General features: G+C 40.9%; 1 protein-coding gene across 2 annotated transcripts; it reads left to right on the top strand.

Annotated features, from left to right (window-relative positions):
• Positions 1–810: 810 nt before the first annotated feature.
• LOC145913254 (toll-like receptor 2) lies at positions 811–23133 on the top strand. 2 transcript variants are annotated; one of them, XM_083000849.1, is made up of 19 exons: positions 811–1047; positions 1364–1536; positions 2118–2292; positions 3468–3658; positions 4109–4248; positions 4586–4647; positions 5052–5200; positions 8164–8299; positions 8645–8827; positions 9284–9561; positions 18506–18694; positions 18955–19053; positions 19244–19437; positions 20013–20210; positions 20696–20792; positions 21433–21547; positions 21837–21912; positions 22217–22402; positions 22873–23133. In XM_083000849.1, the coding sequence occupies exons 1-19, from the start codon at positions 870–872 to the stop codon at positions 23117–23119; spliced, it is 3066 nt and encodes a 1021-aa protein (XP_082856975.1). In that variant the 5' UTR covers positions 811–869; the 3' UTR covers positions 23120–23133. The 2 variants fall into 2 exon arrangements, with proteins under 2 accessions (XP_082856975.1, XP_082856974.1); XM_083000848.1 differs by having other exon boundaries at positions 812–1047; positions 4586–4671; positions 5076–5200.
• Positions 23134–23514: the final 381 nt, after the last annotated feature.

Genomic DNA, 23514 nt, shown 5'->3' with positions numbered 1-23514 from the left:
ATTGTCGCGTCAATTTGCCTGTGCCAAGATTTGTAAAGATCTTGCTTGTAATTGGAAGAGTGAGACACGACTAGCCCCCAGGCCACGAAAAACTGCGTAGAAAAAACGCGCCCGAATCTGGTTGGACGAGTAACGCTTTCGGCCAAACCTCAAGCTCACAGACACGGGTTGATTTGTGTACAGCCGCCTAGACGCATCACATCTTTAGTTAGTTTCAATGCAAATGAATTATCCCTGAGGATATTGTAAGTATGGGACTTTTTGATATAGTTTGGTCGGTATTTTGAGGACAACAGGTTTGGAATATACGTATCATTTAGACAGGTAGCTTCTGTAGTTGTACAAGCAAGAGGTTTTGTATTGGGCAGTGTTTATGAAAAATTACAATAAAAATCATTTTCAGTGCTTACTATGTACTGTATTTACTCGAGCCGTGACTTACAGACGTTTTTAACCTACAGTTTGTGGGCCTTTGTCACAACCGAGGGCTGCTTACATTTTTTAATGTTACGCCGACATTATGTCTATAGCTCTGTGTTTCCATGAAATTCACCTTTAACTCGCTTTGCCGTACATTTCATCGCTCAAGGGTATCAGCATATGTGACAATTTTAAACGACAGATTTGTGGACAACTATTGTTTTAGGGTACCTAAGTATGCCTTCAACATTTACGTGCGGCTTATCTATTACAACAATTAATTTATTAGATAAAGTATCTATTAGTAAACGTAAACTTAAGGATGTACTTATTAACACCTCATGTTGTCTTTGCAGGTGTTTAGATACACCAGTATACATTAAAACGTTTCGCGTTAAAAGCGACTTGTCCGCACTGATTTATACATTTGTAATAAAACAACAAACCGCATGGTGGCGTTCCATCACCAAAGTCCGAAGTCAATCTGCGTTGCCCTGGCGACGGTGGTTGTTTTGTGTCTGCTTGTGACGTCAGGACAGGGTTTGAGGAGACAGAAACGTCAGACTGATGCTGAGAACAGAGTTTCAATGTGTCCAGACGATTGCAAATGTACTCTGGAGAGTGATGGTAAGAATGTACTTACAGAGCCACTATTTCGACCGATTAAGTCTCATCATAGCTGCTTTGTTGTGACTCTACGACAGTCTTGCCCGCCAAACGGCCCTAACAGATCTTTATCAAACATGTCTTTGGCTCCATTGCTTAAATGTAATTTTTGATGTATTTCTATTTTACCTTAAAATCTACCTTAATTTTGACGGAAGGCACTTCGAAATGTTCATCCAATCTTTTGAAAAACTGACTACAAATGAACCTTCCCCACTTTTTAGAACGGTTTTAGCAAACACACATAAATTTGTTCCGTTTAAAATCTTGTTCTCAGGTCGAAAGTTCGTAAAATGTGCGAACAGAAATAAGAAGCAGATTCCCATCAAAATCCCGATGGATGTTGCGGTCATTGACCTCGAGGGAAATGCTATTACAGAGGTTACTGCAGGTTATTTGGACGGCCACACGTATCTGGATGAACTTGACCTTTCCTTTAATCCAATAACCGTAAGCTACTTTTGAAACTTTAACGAATGATACGCATGGATATTTTAAAACTATAATGAAGATGTTTTCTTTATCACCGGTTAACGTAACAACACAGGTATCAGATTGTTAAGACCTTAAATGCAAAATCCTATTAGGTCTTCCATCCTTCACAAGGTATTTTTGATATGTGTTAAACATACTTCAATTATAGCAATATAGGTGGGGGTGGCCTCCCCCAGAACATGTCATGACATTGATAATTCACCACGCTAGCATGTTTTTCCGCGATCGACTCATACAATTTATGGATCTACCCATAGGCGTCTTTAGAATGTAAAAATACATAGCGTAAAAACATAACTATCAAAACTGTAAGTTCGGTTTTAAATACTGTTTGTGTCTTTGTGTTGTCACTTGGAACAATGCCAACACCATCTAAGCTTTCAGTGTAAGGTTGCAGGAATACCGCTTGACACCGCTCAGGTTTTCCTACTTTCAATCTTTTAATCAGACAGTTTTTTTACGGAATATAACTGAATAGTAGTAGAGTGCACTGTTAAAACAATCCGAGGATTAAAATAATTGTGAAATATATTCAGAAAATTGACCCACTGGCAATGAGACATCTGGGACGATTGACCCGACTTGACCTCTCACACACCAGCCTTGAAAATTTGACCTTTAGTGACCTCGGGGAGAGCGCAAGATCGTTGGAAGTGTTGATTTTGTCCCACACCAAAATTCGACATTTTCCGCAACTGTATGACGAAGCAGGTAAGTTTAAGGACGCATATTGGTATTTCTATGAAAATTAGTTTTGGTGCTGGGAAATGCCCACCGTGTAGACCTGTGTCACAATGCAAAGTCATGCATCACCAAGCAAAGCAGTGACGCAATTAAGTTAAATTTACGGTTGAATGAGCGCACATGTGCGTGCGTGCTGTCAATTTTAGGGTGTTTGGGGCAGTTTTAGTGGGGTTTTGGGCTATTCCAATTAGGTTGTAACTTGCTGGTGGGTGCTGCTGAAAATTATGTTGAAAATGGAGCAAAAAATCAGGCTGTGTTTGTGGCAAAATGAATCGTTTAAGTGTCCAATCATTTGTGATTTTATGAAAGATCCATTTCATATCTACAAATTTTGATCGAAATTAGTCTCCGAAAAAATGGTTTAGCCACCCCCCAGGGCCATTTGCCCCCCTGGTTACTCAGTATTTTGGTTAAAAGAGCAACAAAAAATGGAACTGGATTTTGCAGAAAAATGAATCGTTCAACTACCCACTCATTTGCATTTTTTTGTAAGTTCCAACTCTCTTCTCTATGCGATGGCATCAAATTTAGTTGCTGAAAAAGTGTCAAAGCCCTCCACCAAGGAGGACAGTCGCTAGATGCATTACAGCCGAGGGCCTTGAACACAGGATTTCTCCAATCTAATACCCATATAGGTCCTTAAGCAGAAGGTTAGGAGTTCGAATCCAACCTTGGACGGTTTTGAAATCCCTTCTTACATAAAGTTCAATCAAAATAACCCGCTGCATCTAGGTTATAACGAATATAGCGTCTATAAAAGCAATTCATTGTACTACCTTAGAACGTTATAAAATTCTTTTATTGGTTTAATAACTTTGGTGACAGAACTTCACATCTAATCTTTTTGGTTTTTCCTTTCGTGTTCAAGAAACACCTTTCCATATACGATCAGTTGCTTCAGATATTGGAGAAAACTAATTATGTTACAAAGGGCTGTCACTTCCAAAAAATATTGCCTCAATAAAATACAAATTATGGAAAACACTTCCAAATTCAATTCATATTTTTGCAAAAAAGGTCATGATAGTCAATGAGAGTACACACTGTTTCGACCTGTAAGGTCTCCTCAGTGCAGCTTGTAGACTGTGGCACGGGGCTAGCGCACTTTCAAATTGATAAATAAGTTTTTTTTTCCTTCGAAGGTGGATTTCTGACCAATGTACGTGTCCTTGACCTTTCCTACAACTACTTTGAGGAAGTTCCGACCAATTCCATTCCAGTCTCGGTCGAAGAGCTTGACCTCTCATGTATGGAGGTTAAAAAACTCACAGCCGTCTTCGCAAACCTCCAGGAATTGAAAACTCTCACCATGACTGGATGCAGCACTCAGAATGTAAGACACAGTATGACTGGATGAAGTAGCTCCGCGTGCTTAGGGTAACAAGAGTATAGACTCTATAGGGAGAGTCCTATACGTTCTTTATTCATTCGCTGTTAGGTTAAATTTATTTGCGGACACGATACTACAAGCGGTTAGAAGTGATTTCAACATCATTGGAATTAACTTATATTATTTTTTATTGTTGTTGTTTACAGTAGATAGGGTACTCAAGTCTGAAGTGCCCAAGACCTTTAATGAGATACATCCGGCCCTGAGACATAATATTGTGGTTTGCATATACATGGTTTTGCTTTCGAGCTTCAAACATTTTTTGTTTCTTTGTCAATCGTTCCACTTTGTAAATATTTTATCGTTGTCTTTGTTTCGACTCTCTATATAGGCTTTTAGGTCAGATAGGTCAGATTATGTCCCACAAGAAAGTTTTTTTTCCATTTTCTGTAGACAAAACTGACCAACTTTGGAAGAAAAACGTTCGATGATTTGCCGAAGTTGGAAAGACTGGATTTGAGTTATAATTCCATTAACACCATACCTGATCGACTACCTTTAAACCTGAAATACCTGGATTTGTCAAACAACAGGTAATTTCACCTTACGTGTATACACGAAAAACTAATTCATTTGATGGTTTCAAAGCAGCGCACCATAACGGAAATCCAAACCCGTGAAACACAAAAAGGCCAAAACGAAAATATTTGAAAGAACATTTTAAATTGAAATTGTTGCATAAAAGTCACTGCCCAGATATTATCCAAAATTGCTCAAGAGATAAGTTACCTCACAAGTAAAAAAAGATCCGTAGATCACCACCACCGAGCAGCAGAGGCTAATTTCTATGTAGTTTTACGACAACTTCTCCTAAAAAAAACAAATGCCAAATAATTCAATAATCTTATGGTTTCCATTGTTAACATACAGGATTAGCCGGATCAAATCGTCGAGGTGTGCAACCCAGGAAGAGATTAGAGACAACTTCGCCAGTTATATTCCCGAAGACCGACAAGGTATTCAACCGCTGGTTTTCAATTTAACACCAATCTGGTTAACTTGAGCTAACTTAAAAACCTGTAAATTCGTCTTTTTCGCGCGACAAATTTGAAAATCACGTGACCCTGTTATGTCGACTTATAGCCAAATAAAAGGGGTTACCACGAAAACGTTTAAAAATGAGTTGTGTTTTCAATACCAACAACGTGGGGTGGTAACTTAAGCGAAATTAAGCCAATAGCTGGTGTGTCCCAAATACTTAAATTTAGTAAATTTATCCACTTATTTAAGAAATTTCACCAAATATAGGAAAACACATTGGTGTATTTTTTCGTGAAAATTCAATTTTTTTTTTTCAATTCGATCTTAGTAAGAATTATGCTTACTTTTACTAAAGAACTAAAATCTTCCACCCCAACAGATTTTCAATCTCTCAGACTGGGTAGTTCGCTGTCCCGCCTTCAAGTCCTGAAAAATCTCACCCTGACACGAAACCAGATAGATATCATATGCAGCGATGATTTTATGTTCATGGATAGCTTGGAGGTAATTTTGACCCTATTTTTTCATTCTGCCGTGGATATAATGGCCTTCATTGCAAATAGTTTTTAAAGACTCGTATTAAAATGCGTGCGATGTAACGAGTGATCGACAGCAATGTTCCTGGTGTCACTTTTTTGATTTTTCAACATTCATTTATTTTCTTCTAAAAATCGTATTTAACCCTTTAAGCGCCACCAAGCCAATGCATTGGCTTTGGCCAGACAGCAGAGCGCCTTTTTTCTTTCGCGCATATCTCACGCTGTAGTGCGCGTAACGACTTGAGGTTTTTACCAACGGAAGGCGCAAGGGCTGTAGTTTCACATAAACATAACAAAGTTGTACCTTTGTATTTGAACTTTTTTCGTAAATTGACGTTGTTTGAAACCAAATTTTTGGAAAAGTAAGCAGAAAATTTTTAGTGATGTCACTGCATACTTTGTCTAATAACTTATTATCTGTACGTTGTAACTAGAAATGATCTTCGTAAGAATTGTGGAGGAAGGTCTGACCTTTCCGATGGTGTGTTTTTTTTCGCTGTATGACGTCACAATGACTATATATTTACATGCAAAGCCAGATGTATGGAAAAATTAGCCAAAAAATGTTTGGTATCATTGCATACCTTGCCAAACAACCTTTTATCTGTTGGTTGTACCTGGTAATGATCTGCATAAGAATTGTAGAGGAAGGTCTCACCTTTCTAATGGTGTGTTTTTTAGCAACCTATGACGTCACAATGACTATATATTTACATGCAAATATGGAGATATCATTTTTTTTACTTTGTATTTACGTTGAACACAATTGAAACAAAACATTATTGACTAATATGATAATCTCTAAAGCATGGCCAAATACATAAACCAACATTGAATAATTCTTTCCTCTGCATAACAATAACCAATGGTTTTCGAAGGGTATATCCAAAACATATCCACAAAAAGTTCAATGATGGTGATTTGGTGATGTTACAGTCACCTCTGTAACATCCCTGATCCATAATTTGGTATCAAAGCATCATATATATATGGAATTCATGCAAATATGCAATCATATATTCATGCAAATTGTTCAAGAATCAAACAGTTGTGGGCGTGGCTGTGGGCGTCATCCAGTAAATGGGGTAGCTTCAATTTCATACAGCTAATTTTTTCCTTGTCTTTTTTATACATTGTCTCTGTTATTTCATGGAAAAGGTTTATATGCACTGGCAGAAGGCTTGTCTATTCAATTATCAATATGTATTGATGTTATGCCTTCTTATTCATCAACTTGCTGACATACACTACCAGTTGAACACATAAAGGAACAAAAAAAATTTTTTTTTAGAAGTGCTGTCAAATTCATCTGCTATCAGTTAGCAAACGTCTGAGCTGTGTAACAAAGCTTACAAGCCTTTTTACAAGCAATAACTAACAGTATATAAGTAACTTATACCAAAATAACTCTCTAAAATTTCAGTTTACTAGACAGTACCGTCGCTCAAAAATTTTAAATGTAGCGATCCGTTTTTTTCGCTTCATTGCGTCTTGGTGTTCACATTGATTCAGGAAACAGTCGAATTATTTCAAAATTCGCACAATTTCGGGAGTTATGGACGTTTTTATGAAGGGTACTATGGCTTGAAAGCTGTTTTAGTAGGGGTGGTTGTATTTTTAGGTATAACTACACGAAAACTTGGAGTTATTGAACTAGAAAAGCGATGATTGTGTAGAGTATGAATTTTCCTATGATTTTTGTGTTGAAATTTTTAGTCTAGCGTTTGTAGAAATAAAGTTATAGGTACCTGAACTTAAGCATCAAAAATTTTTAATTTTTGAAAAGTGATTGCGGCGCTTAAAGGGTTAAATGCCTTTGTTTAAACTGATCTAAAAACTGAAGCAATATTGAATGCGCATTAGAGCGATAATGTTGCCCTGCCAGGTCCTTTTCATCAATCTCAGCTTTTCATGACGTCAATGTTCAGGGTCGTGAGTTTAAACCTAACCGGGAGTTTTCAGTTGTGGTTTCGGATCTCCACATTAAAATAAACAGATGCGAAAACAGCGATTTGAAATTATTTTGACGCCAGTCGTTTGGCGTGCACACTAGCTTTGTTGTCGTTGAACGAAACCAGTGCGGCGACTCTGCAATTCTGCTTAACGTACAGGTGGTGAGTTGTTAAACGTCTAAACTAATAGTTTGTCCAACCCGAACTGCGCAAACGCAAGGTCGGCAATCCCAACTTGGTAAACCCTGGACTGACGGTTTACTGCAAAGACCTGGAGCCACGTGGCTACTTTTGTATTTAAATGAAAGAACGCTAATAAACGATAAATGCGCAATTGAAAACAACGTTTGTTTTGCGGGTTACACACAACGACACTGCACCTCATTTAACGCCCAACAACAAGTCTCAATATACGAGACCACAGCGCCCAACAACAAATCTCCGTCTATCTCACCTCAGCGCTTAATGAACAATCATTCTTCACCCCGCGACACCGCAAGAGGAATGTCGGGCTTGCCACTGATTAAAACACCCGCCGCATCTCAACCAATCAGCGCATCACACGTCTGCCACGTAAGCACGGCTGCTCGAGCGTGTAAAATAAAACGTGAAAATTTGAAACAAGTGCAGTTACATGCCAAAATGTGTTTGGGGAATAACCAAGCAAAATATGTGAGTTAAAGTGAATACAAAGGTGCGGTGAAAACAAAAACTACGCGGAAAACAAAAAAAAACAAAACAAATTTGTTTGCAGTTGCAAATACGTTTCGCCTTATATATGACGATGCCATTGGAGTAAATATACTCCTAAATTTTACCAGTTTGATCCTGCCTAGCAATTTCTTCTTGGTGTACCATTAATCCTATTCTATGATTTATCCGCATGTGCTACAGTCAAACTACTTTGGAACACGATAAAGCTGTGAACTGACCTTGACTGGCCATTCGACCTTGGGTAACAATACATTTTATTCAGATTCTTGACCTTTCACACTGCAAAATACCCGGATTTCCTATGGACACTTTCCTATACCCTGATATCCTGACAGTTCTCGATTTAAGTTACAACAGCATCAGAGAGTTGGAGATGAGACAAATGATGGAACTGAAAGGTATGACGTCACGATGATAAATCAGAAAGAATTTATGTTGCTGGGGGGTTAACATAGGCAATGAAATCGAGAAAACAAAACTTTTACAGCTCCTTATGTGTATAATCCACAAAGCTAAAGGATTACAGACCGTAAGCTTTAGTGAGTTAAATCTGTTAACTAGTATATTCGTTGTAGCTTGTACTTCTTCGAGCTTCCTAGAATATTAACATGAATGATTTTTTGACATTTTTTTATTCTTCATGTTTTGCAAATTTGTGGTGATTTAACGTGAAAGACGATGTGTCAAAAACGCATGTTAAGTTTTCCAGCATTAGTACTTTAAAACTCTTTAACTTTTTGCAGAATTGTTCCTGCAACGGAATTACATCACCCACGTAAAACAGATCGGCATAGGGACTTTCCCCGCATTGACCAGAGCCGATTTATCCAACAATTTATTCAAGTGCGATTGCAACCTTAAACAATTCGTCAATTTCATGAAGTTAATTCCGCAAGAAATATTCGACCACCTTCACCCACGTTCAGGTTTGTCGGAACATTTCCAGCAGTTTTAAGCTCGCATTATGTCTGGATCATATGGTTTTTAAAATTATGTGTCGCGACCCTATTAGGAGGTTAGAGTAGCAAAACAAAAATACCACTAAGGTTTGTGATTGAACGTTTTTTGACAACGTCTCAATGAACGTGTTTGGCTATTTTTTCCTAAAACTATAGTTAGTTCACGAAACTCTTCATATTCCACATTGACAATTATTGCAGTTGCAATCGAAACGTCTGAAAAATGAATTTCTTAGCAGTTGCATGGGCTTTACTGTTTTCTTTTTCCTTAATGTTTATTTATGGAACCCAGTACTTTTGGGACTAGTTGATCTAAATTAATCCGCTTTATAAATCTAGGAACCAACTTGTTTCTAAATTTTTTTAGTTAATGCTTGTTTTTCTTAATATTCCAAAAAAAATCACCAACAGCTTCCCCTTTAGTTCAATACACGTGCGCGGATCCACCGAATCTGAAAGGGAAGAACCTGTTGACTCTTGACCCCGAAGAGGATTTGACTTGCGGAGAAGTGGAAACCACTTTTCCATACTGGGCAGTGGCCGCTCCTCTCTCGCTGGTCGGCCTCGTAATCCTGATCGTTGCGGTACTTTGCATTGCACGGGTTCGTGCTGGAGAGAAGGTGTGCTGTTGCGGAAAAAATGGAGACAAGAAAAAGGTTGTCTCAAATTATGCCAAGTACGACAGCGACATCGTCATTCAGGTACAAAAAACCTTTCGATTTTAATTTTTTTAAACAGACTGAAACCATTGGAACTATTATCCAACCAATATGAATATTAGGCGTGATTTCCGTTTCAATCAAATTCACAAATGCCATTTGACCCCCTATTGTCAATCGATGACGATTGCAGTGAGTTTGAAACGTACGAATATTTCTGTTAACAACCCAATAATAGATGTTTCTGTCCATACAATTTTACTTGCAAATGCGCAAAGGTGTGGTGGCAAACGCAACGTCCAATGTTTCCTACGATGCAGACAGAATTCCCGCGTATTTTGTCAACGATTGCCCGTGCTGTAATTTTAATTTGGCGGTGAAATAGTTGTTGAATCACCGCGTTTATGTTTAGCTGTCATAGCAAGCGGAGAAGTACTTGGAAGATGCCATTGTTTCCTTTGTGGATGACTGCAATTTTGCCAGGAATTAACAACGCTTTAGCGAACAAACTTTTTTTTGGCGCGACTCTCAGATAGAAACGTAGACGAAGAGTAACTCACGACCCTACTACATAGCAGCATTAAGGCCAACCGCTGTAATGCCTTTATATGGTCGCCAATGTAGTATTGCCAAGTTGGCGGAATTTCGGAGGTTGAAATCCAGCAGAAAATGCGAAATCCTTTTAGTGTTGACGAGGAGTGTGCAGAGTCCATTTCTCCCTACTTGTGCACATGAGGGAGAGCATGCGCGAGTTGTCACAAGTTTGTCGAGTATCGAGTAACCATTGCCAGTGAAAGTTAGGATACATATTGGTTCGGGAGGTGCATGAGATATCGTGTCCTTAAAATTATTTTCATTTCTGCAAGGGTATACGCAGAATCGATCCAAAACTACCATGGAGGGACTTGGTGAAGGTGGTTGATTTTTACTTGGCCGTGGGTTTGAAGCCAATGCTAAAGAGCGAAGTCTGTGGGTACTTTGCGCCTTACAGGAGGTTTTTGTTGTTGGTCCCAAAAGATGAAAAGCTGGCTTGTGTGATGGCCGAGGTGTAACGTCCTGTTGGCGGGATAACAAGTGTTGAAAACCCGTGGAAATTGCGATTCATCGGTTTGGGAGAAATGTTATGCGCACATATTCAAACGAGCTGCCGGGGGCTGATGCGCAATCACTTATTTTTCTTTTTTTTTTCTTTTTCTTTTGGTGTGGGTGTACGCAGAGTCGATCCCAAACTACTATGGAGAGACATGGTGAAGGTGGTTGATTTTTCTTGTGTGATGTGTTTGAGCCAATGCTAAAGAGCGAAGTCTATGGGTACTTTGCGCCTAATAGGCGGTTTTTGTTGTTGGTCCCGAAAAGTTAAAGCTGGTCTGTGTGGTGGCCAAGCTGTAACGTGAAGTTGGCGGGATAACAAGTTGAAAGCCCGTGGGAAGGGATGTGCTAAGCGCATATATTCAAATGAGTGGTTGTATGCTGGTGGATCGACACCCCAGAATTCTGGTGTGGGTGAACGCAGAGTCGTTCCTTGGCTACTATAGAGAGACGAGGAAAAGGTGGTTGATTTTTCTGGATCGTTGGAGGTCTGTGGGTTGTCCGCGCGCGGGACTGCTTATTTGGTAGTCGCGCGAAAGACTGTGCAGTTGCATCGAGCTCCATAAATTTATTTGGATTTGGGTGATCGTATACGCAGAGTCGTTTTACAACTACTATGAAGTGAGCGGGTAAAGATGGTTGATTTTTCTAGGACGGTGGTTTGAAATTATTGCTGAGGTTAGAACAAGGTTTGTGACTTGGATGCAGACCACTGCTTTGCACACGTTCGATTGGTGAAGGTCGCGCAAATTTATTGTGATTTCTGTACACGCAGAGTCGTTCTTGCACTACTATGGAGAGGCGTGGTGCCAAAAGCTGTGGTTTAAGAGCATGGTTCGCTTGTTTAAAGTTGGACATCAGTGCGTACATGGTACGTTATGGTCGATATGCGAGGACAGAGTAGACATGTGTGGTGAAATAAAGAGGTTACCCTGACAGTTGGGCTGACTACGATTTGAAGCGCTTTTTACGTGGAGTTGCTTTGAGTCGCCGTTCGAAACGGTGTGAGGATAAATGGTCGCGTGATGTAGGGGATTCCCTGAGGCGTGCGGTATCGAATCGAGTAAACTTTTCTGATTGGTTTGCTCACAAACTGACTCGAGTGACTGATTGGAAGTCGAGATTTCGATTCTAGTTTGTTGTTTTGTGTCGGTTTGTGGGCTTCTGGTCGAGGAAGTGTGCTCGATTTGGTGACCGCGCGCCTTTTTGACCGACTCTGTGTGTACACAACGCGCCAAAAGTTTTGGAAAAAAAAACTCCAGACGCAAAGCGCCCAGAGTCATGCATGGAAGAACTAACAATAAACCCAAAAAACTTACTTTTATCACGTGCGTCTAAATTCAAAGCTTTAGCTGGTGTCCTTAAATGATAAACCTACTTGGTTACTGCTTCAGGCCATTATCATCTTTCGGGCGTCATTGTTCGCCTCCAACAACGCGCGGGTCCTCAAACCTGACTTCAGGGTTCAAATTATCCACACGCGAGATCTCACTGAACCCAGTTTCCAACATCAATAATTACGTCATCAATCCATTGGCCTTCGGCCACCATTACCCGGTCCGTGTTCAGATTAATTCTCTGATCAGCTTTCAAGTTCTTCCACCACAGTTCTGCAACCAACTTAGTCCTGTCCGTTGCCAGGCACTGTGACCTCACAAGAAGGTTATCTCTCATAGTAGGATCAAATCGACTCTGCGTCCACCGCCACCAAATCGCACATGTTCAATGCACAACACTGGGCGGTGGACACAGAATGGATCTTGTTCTCTTGTAATAGTGATGGTGCTTACGCTGTACGCGCATATATTGGTGGGAGGTGGACGCAGAGTCCATTATTCCCTACTGTGTTTAGGAGCAAGTCCTCGCGCGGCGCCGGAAGTCTTGATGTGGTTCGAAATGTTGTCTTGAGAGGGGCGTCGAGTATTGAAAGCCCGTGATATCAGACGCTTTTAAACTTTTGTATTTGTGGAGAACGTGTACACAGAGTTGATCCCAAACTACTATGGAGAGACACGGTTAAGGTGGTTGATTTTTTGATCCGATGGTTTGAGCCTATGCTAAAAAGTGACGCCTGTGGTTTCTTTTCGCCTAATAGGCGGTTTTTGTTGTTGGTCCCGAAAGATAAAAGCTGGTCTGTGTGGTGGCCAATCTGTAACGTGAAGTTGGCGGGATAACAAGTGTTAAAAGCCCGTGGAAGAGATGTGCTAAGCGCATATGTTGAAATAAGTTGTATGCTGGTGGATTGAGACCCCAATTATTTTTTTTATTTTGGTGTGGGTGAACGCAGAGTCGTTCCAGCGCTACTATGGAGAGTGTTGGAAGGGTGGATAGTCCGAGCGCGAGACGTGTTTTGATAGTCGCACAATAGTGTGCAATTGCACCTAGCTCTTTTAATTTATTTGGATTTGGGTGATCGTATACGCAGAGTCGTTTCCACCCTACCATGAAGCGAGCGGGTAAAGATGGTTGATTTTTCTAGGACGATGGTTTAAAATTATTGCCGAGGTTGGGACGAGGTTGCTGGCGTGGATGCAGACCACTGCTTTGCACACGTTCGATTGGAAAAGGTTGCGCAAATTTATTGTGATTTGTGTAGACGCAGAGTCGTTCTTGCACTACTATGGAGAGGCGTGGTGCCGAAACCTGTGGTTAACACGCATGGTTCGCATGTTTAAAGTTGGACGTCATGACGTTATGGCGTACATGGTGCGTTATGGTGGATAAGTGAGGACAAAATATACATGTGTGGTAAAATGAGAAGTTGCCCAGGCCAGAGTACGATTGGGAGCAACTGTTACGGGGAGTTGCTTTGAGTCGCCGTTCGAAACGGTTTGAGGAATGGACGCGTGATGTTGGGGATTCCCGAAGGCGTGCGGTATCGAATCGAGTAAACTTTTCTGATTTGTTTGCTCACAAACTGGCTCTAGTGACGGATTGGAAGTCGAGATTTCGATTCCAGTTCGTCGTTTTGAGTCTGTTTGTGGGCTTCGGTCGATGAAGTGTGCTCGATTTGGTGACCGCGCGCCTTTTTTTTATTTTTTTCGATATTTGACCGACTCTGTGTGTACACAACGCGCAAAAAGTTTAAAAAAAAATTTTGGAAAAAAAACTCCAGACGCAAAGCGCCCAGAGTCATGCAGGGAAGAGCTAACAATAAACCCAAAACTTACTTTTATCACGTGCGTCTAAATTCAAAGCTTCAACTGGTAACTTTGAATGAAAAAACTACTTAGTTACTGATTCAGGCCATCACCATCTTTCGGGCGTCATTGTTCGCCTCCAACAACGCGCGGGTCCACAAACATTACTTCAGGGTTCTAATTATCCACACGCGAGATCTCATTTCAACCCAGTTTCCAACATCAATAATTACGTAATCACTCCATTGGCCTTCGGCCACCTTTACCCGGTCCGTGTTAATCTCCAATCAACTTTCTCTCAACAAAGTGCTTCCACCACAGTCCTGCAACCAATGTAGTCTTGTCCGTTACCAGGCACTGTGACCTCACAAGAAGGTTGTCTCTCATAGTAGGATCAAATCGACTCTGCGTCCACCGCCTCCAAATCGCACTATTTAATACACAACACTGGGCGGTGGACGCAGAATTGATCTTGTTCTCTTGTAATAGTGATGGTGCCTACGCTGTGCGCGCATATATTGGTGGGAGGTGGACGCCCATTATTCCCTACTGTGTATCGGAGCAAGTCCTTGCGCGGCGCCGGAAGTCTTGATGTGGTTCGAAATGTTGTCTTGTGAGGGGCGTCGAGTATTGAAAGCCTGTGACATCAGACACTTTTAAAATTATTTGAATTTGTGCGTAACGTGAACACAGAGTTGATCCCAAACTACTATGGAGAGACATGGTGGAGGTGGTTGATTTTATGATGCGATGGTTTGTGTCGATGCTAAGAGCAAAGTCTGTAGGTACTTTGCGCCTAATAGGCGGTTTTAGTTGTTGATCCCGAAAGATAAAAGCTGGTCTGTGAGGTGGCCAAGCTGTAACGTGAAGTTGGCGGGATAACAAGTATTGAAAGCCCGTGGAAGAGATGTATCGAGACCCCAATTTGTTTTTTTAATTTTGGTGTGGGTGTACGCAGAATCGTTCCAGCGCTACTATGGAGTGAGTTGGGGAGGGTGGTTGATATTTCTGGATCATTGGACGTCTGTGGGTTATCCGCGCGCGAGACTTTTTTTGGAGTCGCACAAGAGTGCGCAGTTGCATCGAGTCTTTTTCATTTATTTCGATTTGGGTGATCGTATACGCAGAGTCGTTTCCACCCTACCATGAAGCGCGCGGGTGAAGATGGTTGATTTTTCTGAGACGATGGTTTGACATTATTGCCGTGGTTAGGACGAGGTTTGTGGTGTGGATGCAGAACACTGCTTTGCACACGTTCGATTGGAGAAGGTTGCGCAAATTTATTGTGATTTCTGTACACGCAGAGTCGTTCTTGCACTACTATGGAGAGGCGTGGTGCCGAAAGCTGTGGTTGAAGAGCACGGTTCGCTTGTTTAAAGTCCGACGTTCGACGTCCGTGCGTACATGGTACGTAATGGTCGATAAGCGAGGACAGAGTAGACTTGTGTGGTAAAATGAGAGGTTACCCTGACAGTTGGGCTGACTCCGATTGGAAGCGCTTTTTACGTGGAGTTGCTTTGAGTCGCCGTTCGAAACGGTGTGAGGATGAATGGACGCGTGATGTAGGGTATTCCCTGAGGCGTGCGGTATCGAATCGAGTTTAACTTTTCTGATTGGTTTGCTCACAAACTGACTCGAGTGACTGATTGGAAGTCGAGTTTTCGATTCCAGTTCGTTGGTTTGAGTCGGTTTGTGGGCTTCTGGTCGATGAAGTGTGCTCGATTTGGTGACCGCGCGCCTTTTCTTTTTTTTTCGATATTTGACCGACTCTGTGTGTACACAACGCGCAAAAAGTTGAAAAAATTTTGGAAAAAAAAACTCCAGACGCAAAGCGCCCAGAGTCATGCATGGAAGAACTAACGACGAATCCAAAACTCACTTTTAATCACGTGCGTCTAAATTCTAAATTCAAAGCTTCAACTGGTGTCTTTATATGATAAATCCACTTGGTGACTGCCTCAGGCCATTATCATCTTTCTGGCGTCATTGTTGGCCTCCAACAACGCGCGGGTCCATAAACCTTACTTCAGGGTTCAAATTATCCTCAAGCGAGATCTCATTTAACCCAGTTTCCAACATTAATAATCACGTCATCACTCCATTGGCCTTCGACCACCTATACCCGGTCCGTGTTTATATCTCTGATCAGCTTTCGCTCAACAAAGTGCTTCCACCACAGTCCTGTAACCAACTTAGTCTTGTCCGTTGCCAGGCACTGTGACCTCACAAGAAGGTTGTCTCTCATAGTAGGATCAAATCGACTCTGCGTGCACCGCCACCCAATCGCACATGTTCAATACACAACACTGGGCGGTGAACACAGAATGGATCTTGTTCTCTTGTAATAGTGATGGTGCCTCCGCTGTACGCGCATATATTGGTGGGAGGTGGACGCAGAGTACATTATTCCCTACTGTGTATAGGAGCAAATCCTCGCGCGGCGCTGGAAGTCTTGATGTGGTTCGAAATGTTGTCCTGTGAGGGGTGTCGAGTAGTGATAAGTGTCGAGTATTGAAAGCCCGTAACATCAGACGCTTTTAAAATTATTTGTATGTGCAGAGTGTGTACACAGAGTTGATCCCAAACTACTATGGAGAGACATGGTGAAGGTGGTTGATTTTTGTGATGCGATGGCTTGAGCCAATGCTAAGGAGTGACGTCTCTGGGTACTTTGCGCCTGATAGGCGGTTTTAGCTGTTGGTCCCGAAACGTAAAAAGCTGGTCTGTGTGGTGGCCAATCTGTAACGTGAAGTTGGCGGGATAACAAGTGTTAAAAGCCCGTGGACGAGATGTGCTATGCGCATATCTTTACCGGAGCTGTATGCTGGTCGTTCGTGACCTTATTTTTTTATTTTTTTATTTGCAATGTGTTGTGGGTGGACGCAGAGTCGTTCCTGGGCTACTATAGAAAGACGTGGAAAAGGTGGTCGATTTCGCAGGGTCGTTGGAGATCTTTGCGTGCTTTGTGCCTAATTATCGACATGTGATGTCGCCAAAAGTACGTATGATGGCAGATCATAGAATGCCCTGAGAGCAGGGCTTACTGCGATGGGCAGCTCCTGTAACGAGCCGCTGTTAGTGAAAAAAAGTGGTTTTTGAGCGTAGTTCAACTTTGGAACCTTGGCGAGGCGTGCGGCATCGAATCGAGTAAACTTTTCTGATTGGTTTGCTCACAAACTGGCTCTAGTGGCGGATTGGAAATCGCGATTTCGGTTTCAATTCGTCGTTTTAAGTCGGTTTGTGGGTTTCTGATCGATGAAAACGCTCGATTTGGTGTCCGCGCGCCTCGCGTTTATTTTTTTGCGATTTTGGGCCGACTCTGTGTTTACACAACGTCTTTTTGAAGAATTTTAATCGACTCTGTGTGCACACAATGACAAAAAATGCTCAATTTTGGCTAAAAGTCGTCGGTTTATCGACTCTGTGTGTACACAACGCATTACAGCAAAATTTTACAAAAAAAAAAAAAACGATCCAAAAAAAATTTTGTGAAAAAAAAACTCCAGACGCAAAGCGCCCAGAGTCGTAATGCTTGCCTTTAAGATCATCAGCTGCGTTCGAAATTCAAACAGTCAATAGACAACCTTCTTAAGTCGAATCAACAGTCATTTTTGCGAGAAACTATTCGCTTACTTAAACAATTTGAACTAATGGTAATCTCCAAGTTTCGATCAAAATTCACTTCATCCCTTAAACGGTCTTCGGCTTTCATTGCCATTTCACCACCATTTTTCGTACATTCCTGGAGAACAACAGGTCTACGAACCCACCTTTTGAATCGTAGTTATAGAGCTTCGCAATTAGTCCCAGTTAACATTAAAAAACTCTCCTCCCTTTAATGACCTTCGGCCACCTCAACCCAGTCCGTGTTAAGATTAAATCTCCAATCAACTGTCGCTCAACGTGTTTCCACCACAGTCCTGTAACCAACTTAGTCTGGTCCGTTACCAGGCACTGTGACCTCACAAGAAGGTTGTCTCTCATAGTAGGATCAAATCGACTCTGCGTCCACCGCCTCCAAATCACACATGCTTTTGGGTCAAGCCAAATCGCCCATGTTTTTAGATAAAGCCTCATGGCTTCATCAACTATAGTAGAATCAAATCGACTCTGCGCCCACCGCCTCCAAATCACACATGCGTTTGGGTCAAGCCTCATGGCTCGATCAACTATAATAGGATCAAATCGACTCTGCGCCCACCGCCTAGAAATCACACACCTGATATTTACGTACTTCACCACCATTTGGTCAAATACTGTGGCATCGAATCGATACTATACGTCCACCGGTTTTACTTTCAAGGCTTATCACTCTTTGAATGCAACTTTTGCAATGTCGTTGTTTCTACACGTTTCAAATCGAACTGCTTCTCACCCCTGTGGTTTACAAATCGAATCTGTCCTCATAGTTCGTGCTAAATATGCGTTGACGTGACGTTTAGCCACGATAATTACGACAGAATCACCGCCCAGTCAAAAGCCCTTCTTTATGTGATTTCTATGACTAACGTTGGTGTTAACATAATATTTCAAGAAACTAACTTCTGGAGTGCGATTTATTTTCTACTCCTGTAAAAAAAACAAGATTTACGTATTGTCGTTTATTAAAATATCAATTTTTCTCAAAGATAATATCATTCCGTTTCAGTCAAGCAACGCAATCCATCGTTGTTGCTGCCTTTGTAACAGTTGGTTTTAAAATAAATACGGTTTTCTGGAGGTTGTCGATTAATAACAGAGTATATTTGGGTGTGCAGGACGGCGAGTTAAACGATGCAGCAATCTTGTGTCACAACGAAAACCACAAGTGGGTTCAAGATGTCATGATGCAGAAACTAAAGCGGAACCTTCAGAAAAGCCTCAATGCGTGTGACGATTGCAGTGTTTCACAAATAGAAAATCGACAGCTCAACTTTGAAGTGTTTACCATAGGAAAAACTATAAAGGTTTGGCCAAGTGTTTTTGGTGGTAAAATATTTTACTTCTATGCTATGGGCGACTAAACGAACGAATTCACAAAAATGCATGATCATGATTCAACTTGAATAAGCGATACCGATGATGCCTGAAAATACAGGCGAAATATATATATCATTAACAACGTCAAACAAACGGAACTGGGATTACTTGCAGGAATAATTAGGATTTAATGGGTACAACAAAAGTTTACATGTTTTTAGCCAATAATAACACAAGGTTTTTACAGATCGACACACTGCACAAATGTATTGATTCAAACAGGAAAATCGCACTGGTGCTCACGCACGAATTTCTTCAAGAAAAATCCTGCCTCTACATTTTAAAGGTAAACTCCAACAAAAGTTATGGAGAAATAGAAGTAATGCGAGGCCATGTTTCACTAGTTTGGAAACACATACAAAAATGTGGTCATTCTTAATTAAGTTTGTGCATGTATAACAACCAGAGCAATGTAATCTGTACATTTCGTCATTATACACAATAACATGGAATATATATGTCGCTTTTCGATGCAGGTAATTCAAGAGCGCATGGCCATGGATGCCAAAGATGCGGTTGTCATAGTGATGTTGGACGCCCTCCGGTGGTCGGATCTTCCGGTTCCTCTTCAGCAACTGATGGCAGAGAAGAGTTTCGTTCAGTTCCCGCAAAGGGATCGAGAAAGACAGGAGTTCTATTTCTGGGAGTCGATGTGTTCCCTCATCTGCACGTAAGTAACAATTATCTTTATAATGGAAACGATTTATTTTCAATTCCAAGCAAGAATTGTCTTCATAATAAAGTTAAAGACAAGATGGCTTTCATTTAAAGACAAATATATTTTTGCGAAACAATATTGTCAGTGTCTGCAACCAACGTGGAGGGAATAAATGAACCTAAAAAAGATCACTAGAATCGTTTGACAGAAACAATTTCTTATTTGAGACATTTATATTTCGCTTCAAAAAATATATCAAAACGGCAGTTGCAATTGAATGGTGAATGATTAGACCTATTCGTTGTTTTGTTTTACTAAGGCGATGCAAAATGGAGCTACACCAATTTTTTTGACATAAACTATTTTTTTGGGGGAGTTAAAAATGCATAGTTCGCGATGATAGCATATCAGCATGGCCGTTGATGTATGCAGTGCCACATGTCAAAGAAATTATGTTTTAAATAGACGGGTTTTTTTTGTTGAGTAGCTGAAGATCAATAACTTGATGTGGGACTAAAACATTATAAAAATCTAGATTAACATTCGACCCCAATACTTTCAACTTTTACCCAAACTGATTCTTTCAGTAACGACCCAAAGTACGGGAGAGATCGTTGGACTGAAGCAGACGAAGACGAGCTGGAGGAGGTACGCGATGACGTCACGGTTACGTCATCGCGATACAAGCCTCGTCCGCTGGCGAGGGATAACGCAGAGGTGGAGTTTGGAACAATAAGATCCGCAAGGAGAGCGCCATCCAGATCCATCCACGATGAGCTTCCCGGGTGAGTAACTCCACCTGGAAATGAATTTTGATTGGTTCCGAGCTATTTATACAAGTCACGTGACAAAGTTTAGAAAAATTTTGGTAATATTTTATCTATGGACAAAATAATGTAAAAAAGTGAGTTAACCTCATTCGAGATTCAATTCCAAACAAGAGTCAGTTAAATTACAACGAATTTACATTGACAATTTTACCTATACAATCGTGAGTTTTGGCGGAGTATAACGCAGCGGATATGTTGCCTTCTTCTCTTACGAGTAATCATAAATAATAAGTAGTATTGCAATTTTGTTGTCAAGTCACGAAGAAATGTCATGTTTATTTCAGCAATTTTGAATTAAACTTTTCCGATAAAGATAGTTGTCCGTTCCATAGAACGAAACAATATCATCTAAATTACCTATTATTGCAAAGGAACCAAACTAATGTTTTAATCAGTATTTGGCTTGGGATTTGTGGCAACGTGTATTGTTTAAATCGCAGAATTCCAGTAAGCGCCACAAGAGCAGCTCGACTTCAGAGATTGGGAATCAAGAGCAACGGAGAAATAGCAGATGAAGTCATGCATGAAGTTACAGAGGTAACCCTGTTTGCTAACACGCTTTTTCGTCGAAACTTACGTCGGATTTTACAAAACCAAAAATATAAAAAATCCAAAAATATTTTCTAAGACTACCCGATAGCATTACTTGATCCTACACCAGTTTTCCAACAAACAAAATTATTTTTTCTAGGCGCGATTTACGTTTTTTGTATGGTTTCCTTAAATTATAAAAAAAAACATGAAACAACACAAAATTTGTTTCCAAATATTCAAAAGCTAAACTCACTATCGAGCTGCAAACAGTTGTGCAAACACTGTTTTGACTAAAAAGCCTCATCCCAAGCAGTTGCTTGGCCGTAGTTTGTTCTACCGTTGTTCGTCTCCAGTATAGTTTGTGTGCCTGGTTTGGTATCTAGCGGATCGACGTAAACTGCAAAGTGGAATAGTCTCTGTCTGACTAGTTAGCTGGCAGTCGTCAGAGACAAGCCACAGTGGTGAAACCGTATAGGTCAAAACAGTGTACACAACTGCTCACTGATCATTATTGTCTCAATGCTTGCACATAAACTTATTATTAAATAATATATTCTAGTAGTTGGTGTTCGATAACTAATCGCACAGCGGCTTTGCATTTAACCATTATGTGAAAACAAACTCCATCATATTTACCTCACAGGCGAGAAATCTTGCCAGAAATCGTCAGTACGTGCGGGACATCACCGTGGTCAGCAACCCGTCGCTAGATGGCACCAGAATGCCACCACCCTCGTCAATTGGTCGCCGCGCTAACCGTAAGAACATGATAAAAAAACATGTGGATCGCCTTTGCAGTATTTGTCATGGACTTTTTAATTCTGCCCGAGTTAAATCGGTTCATTTTTATGCCATTACCGTGGTTGCAAGGCATATTAATTCAACAAAAAAATGTGCTTCCGGCACATAAAATGACGTGCGATGCATTTAACCAGCCATTCGTCTGCCTGTTTTTTTTCATTAGTTTGTTGGGCTTGACGCTTTGAGTGGTTTCTCCACATTCTGAAGGTTACACAAACAAACTAATCCGATTCACATACTTTGTAGATTTGAGTCGGACGACAAGCCACAACACTGAGGCTGATATTGACGATCTTTACCACACCAGGAACGATCCACAGCTGTAAGTATAAGTACAGCAAACAGTTTTACAACGTATGTTACTATGCATGCCAGCTTGGCTTCACGAGCCATCATTTTATCGAACAAATCAACACTTATATTAAATAGTTTTATTTAAAGACGCAACGATATCTGGATCTACAAGAAAAGCCTGTTTACCAAAAAAACTTTCATACAGTTACGCAAAGTTCACATGTCCGCTTTAATGCCCCACGAAAGAGGGTCCAGTCGGTGCAGGCCCTTACTGTATTTAGACAATGTTCCACTAACATTATCTTTAACACAACCTTTCGTTTCACAAACAGACCGAGAAAATCTGGTCGAGTACGCTCTCTGCTTCCACCCAACTGCGACGATGCGGATAGTATTTACTCCGATGACGTAGAGGCACCGGTTCCAGGGTACGAAGTGCGCCCTCCAGAGAGGGACCGCCCACGACCCAAACTACCCAGACGTCATTCCCATCACAGGCGCCGACCAAGCTCATGCAGGTATGATTGTCTATGAAATAGGGGACATGGTTTAACCTTCGTGAATGTTAAAAAATGGGCAAATCCGACAACTAATGTTGGCGGACGGTATTGAAGTTGTTGGGGAATATTCGAACGCTGTATTACAAAACTACTCAGCTTCCAAGGGAAACTGGGCAAACTATTAATTTTCAAATAACCGCGTTAGAAGAAAAATTAACAAATCATTTTTTTTCAGAATTTGAAAAAACTTCTATTTAACCAACGTTGCATCTTGATTCCGTTTATTTAAATCTAAGTTGTATTTTTCCCAAAGGCGAGTCTGGAAGCAAAGAAATTAATTATTGTCAATGCATATCTGTCGAAAATGTTTAAAAGTTTTGTGCAGAGTTATATGAACTATCCATTGCTTACGAAGCATAACAGAGCCAGTATGAATAAAATCCCAATAAACTCTGACCTTTCGGATAATTCCAACCACTTTTCTGCAGATCTGTGGAGCCCGCCAGTACAAAGGGATCGCGACGAAGCTCTATGACGCACGACAGCGTCATAGACAACCTGCACGGGACGATGAGGCACGAATACGAAAACCGGGCGGATCGTGCGGCTACTGAAAGGTCAGAGGTCAACACAGAGGTCACATCCCGGGTGGATGAAGAGGAGGAGGAGGATGCGGAGAGCAAAGGAAGAGGAGAGAAAAAGAGCTTCTTCCGGAGGCTTAAATCCTTCTTCTGAGTCAAACGCATCTTCTCAGAAGTCTAGCTTTTCGCGCAAATATGAAAAATTTATGTTTCAATGTCGCCTTAGTATACGTACGCATCTCCTTGAATATTATCAGTGAATTCGAACTTGCAGTTGGAAACCTTTACGTTTACGCATTTATTGCTTCGTTGTACATTGCAGATACAATCTGTTAACCTGGAAGTTGATCCAAACGCTTTCCAAATCATTTTCACTTAAAACGTGATTGTGTGTTACGTTTCTAAAGGTCAGACACTCCAGTTGTTTCGAATGATTAAACAGTAGAACAAAAAAACGAAGAACACACGAAAAAGTTAAAAGAAAGTGCTTTAATTTGTGTATTTGCAATATCCGCTCATGCAGTTTGCAATAAAGTAGCATAAAAACGG

Source organism: Ascidia mentula, chromosome 9 (assembly GCF_947561715.1).
Source record: "Ascidia mentula chromosome 9, kaAscMent1.1, whole genome shotgun sequence".
NCBI classification, from domain to species: Eukaryota; Metazoa; Chordata; class Ascidiacea; order Phlebobranchia; family Ascidiidae; genus Ascidia; species Ascidia mentula.
This window is presented reverse-complemented; position numbering and strand designations above follow the sequence as displayed.

Bases quoted from the DNA above. Each gene is read 5' to 3' on its own strand.
- LOC145913254 (XM_083000849.1), top strand. From the start codon at position 870: ATGGTGGCGTTCCATCACCAAAGTCCGAAGTCAATCTGCGTTGCCCTG. The intron at 1,048-1,363 runs GTAAGAATGTAC...TCTTGTTCTCAG, and splicing joins ATGTACTCTGGAGAGTGATG to GTCGAAAGTTCGTAAAATGT. The intron at 8,300-8,644 runs GTATGACGTCAC...AACTTTTTGCAG, and splicing joins ACAAATGATGGAACTGAAAG to AATTGTTCCTGCAACGGAAT.